The sequence below is a fragment of the Corvus brachyrhynchos genome, unplaced genomic scaffold, assembly GCF_000691975.1.
Source record: "Corvus brachyrhynchos isolate BGI_N302 unplaced genomic scaffold, ASM69197v1 scaffold19, whole genome shotgun sequence".
NCBI classification, from domain to species: domain Eukaryota; kingdom Metazoa; phylum Chordata; class Aves; order Passeriformes; family Corvidae; genus Corvus; species Corvus brachyrhynchos.
In genome coordinates, this window is record NW_008246061.1 from 1,845,721 (window position 1) to 1,846,444 (window position 724).

Sequence of the window (724 nt, forward strand, 5' to 3'; positions counted from 1 at the left end):
CTCAGCGCACCCGACGCACTGGGGATGGGCATCTCCCAGGGTGGCAATTTGGGGGGCAGCAGCACCTCCATGGTGTCCCCGAGGAAGGGCTGGTGACATCGGTGGGTTCCCTTCCAGCAACTGGTGCTCCTACACGGTGACACGGGCGGGGTCGGGGTGGCAGCAGCACCTCCATGGTGTCCCGGAGGAAAGGCTGGTGACATCGGTGGTTTCCCTTCCAGCAACTGGTGCTCCTACACGGTGACACGGACGGTGTCGTGCCACGTCCAGAATGGGACCTTCCTCCAGAGGGTCTTCCAGGGCTGCCGCTGGCCCCTGGCCTGCAGCGGGGGCAGGTGAGCGGGGCCACCGGAGTCCCCTGGGAGCAGGGACAGCCGGGATGCCCCCAGGATGGGCCTGAGCGCTGCCCCTCTGTGCCGCAGCTACCGCGCCGTGGTCCGGCCCCTCTACAGGGTGGCCTACAGGACACTGACGGCGCTGGAATGGCGGTGCTGCCCCGGACACCCCGGAGCCAACTGCGAGGAAGGTGGGAGCCGGCGGGGATGGAGGTCCTCTGCACGGCCTCGGTGGGGAGGTGGCACTCAGGGGCTGTGGGACGTGGCCTTTGCTGCCGCTGGTGGGCGTGGGTGAGGAGAGGGACCTATGGGTGGGATGGATGGATGGATGGATGAGGGATGGAGGGATGGATTCATGGATGGAGGGATGGATGGATGGATGGGGGGAT

The 724-nt window shown here is 67.3% G+C and overlaps 1 protein-coding gene across 1 annotated transcript in view; it reads left to right on the forward strand.

Moving 5' to 3' along the window:
- EMID1 (EMI domain containing 1) overlaps positions 1-724 on the forward strand; it is a 9,996-nt gene that overhangs the window by 1,765 nt on the left and 7,507 nt on the right. The window contains 2 exon segments of the mRNA XM_017746484.1: positions 118-335; positions 423-526. Of these exon segments, the coding sequence (XP_017601973.1) occupies positions 118-335; positions 423-526 (322 nt within the window).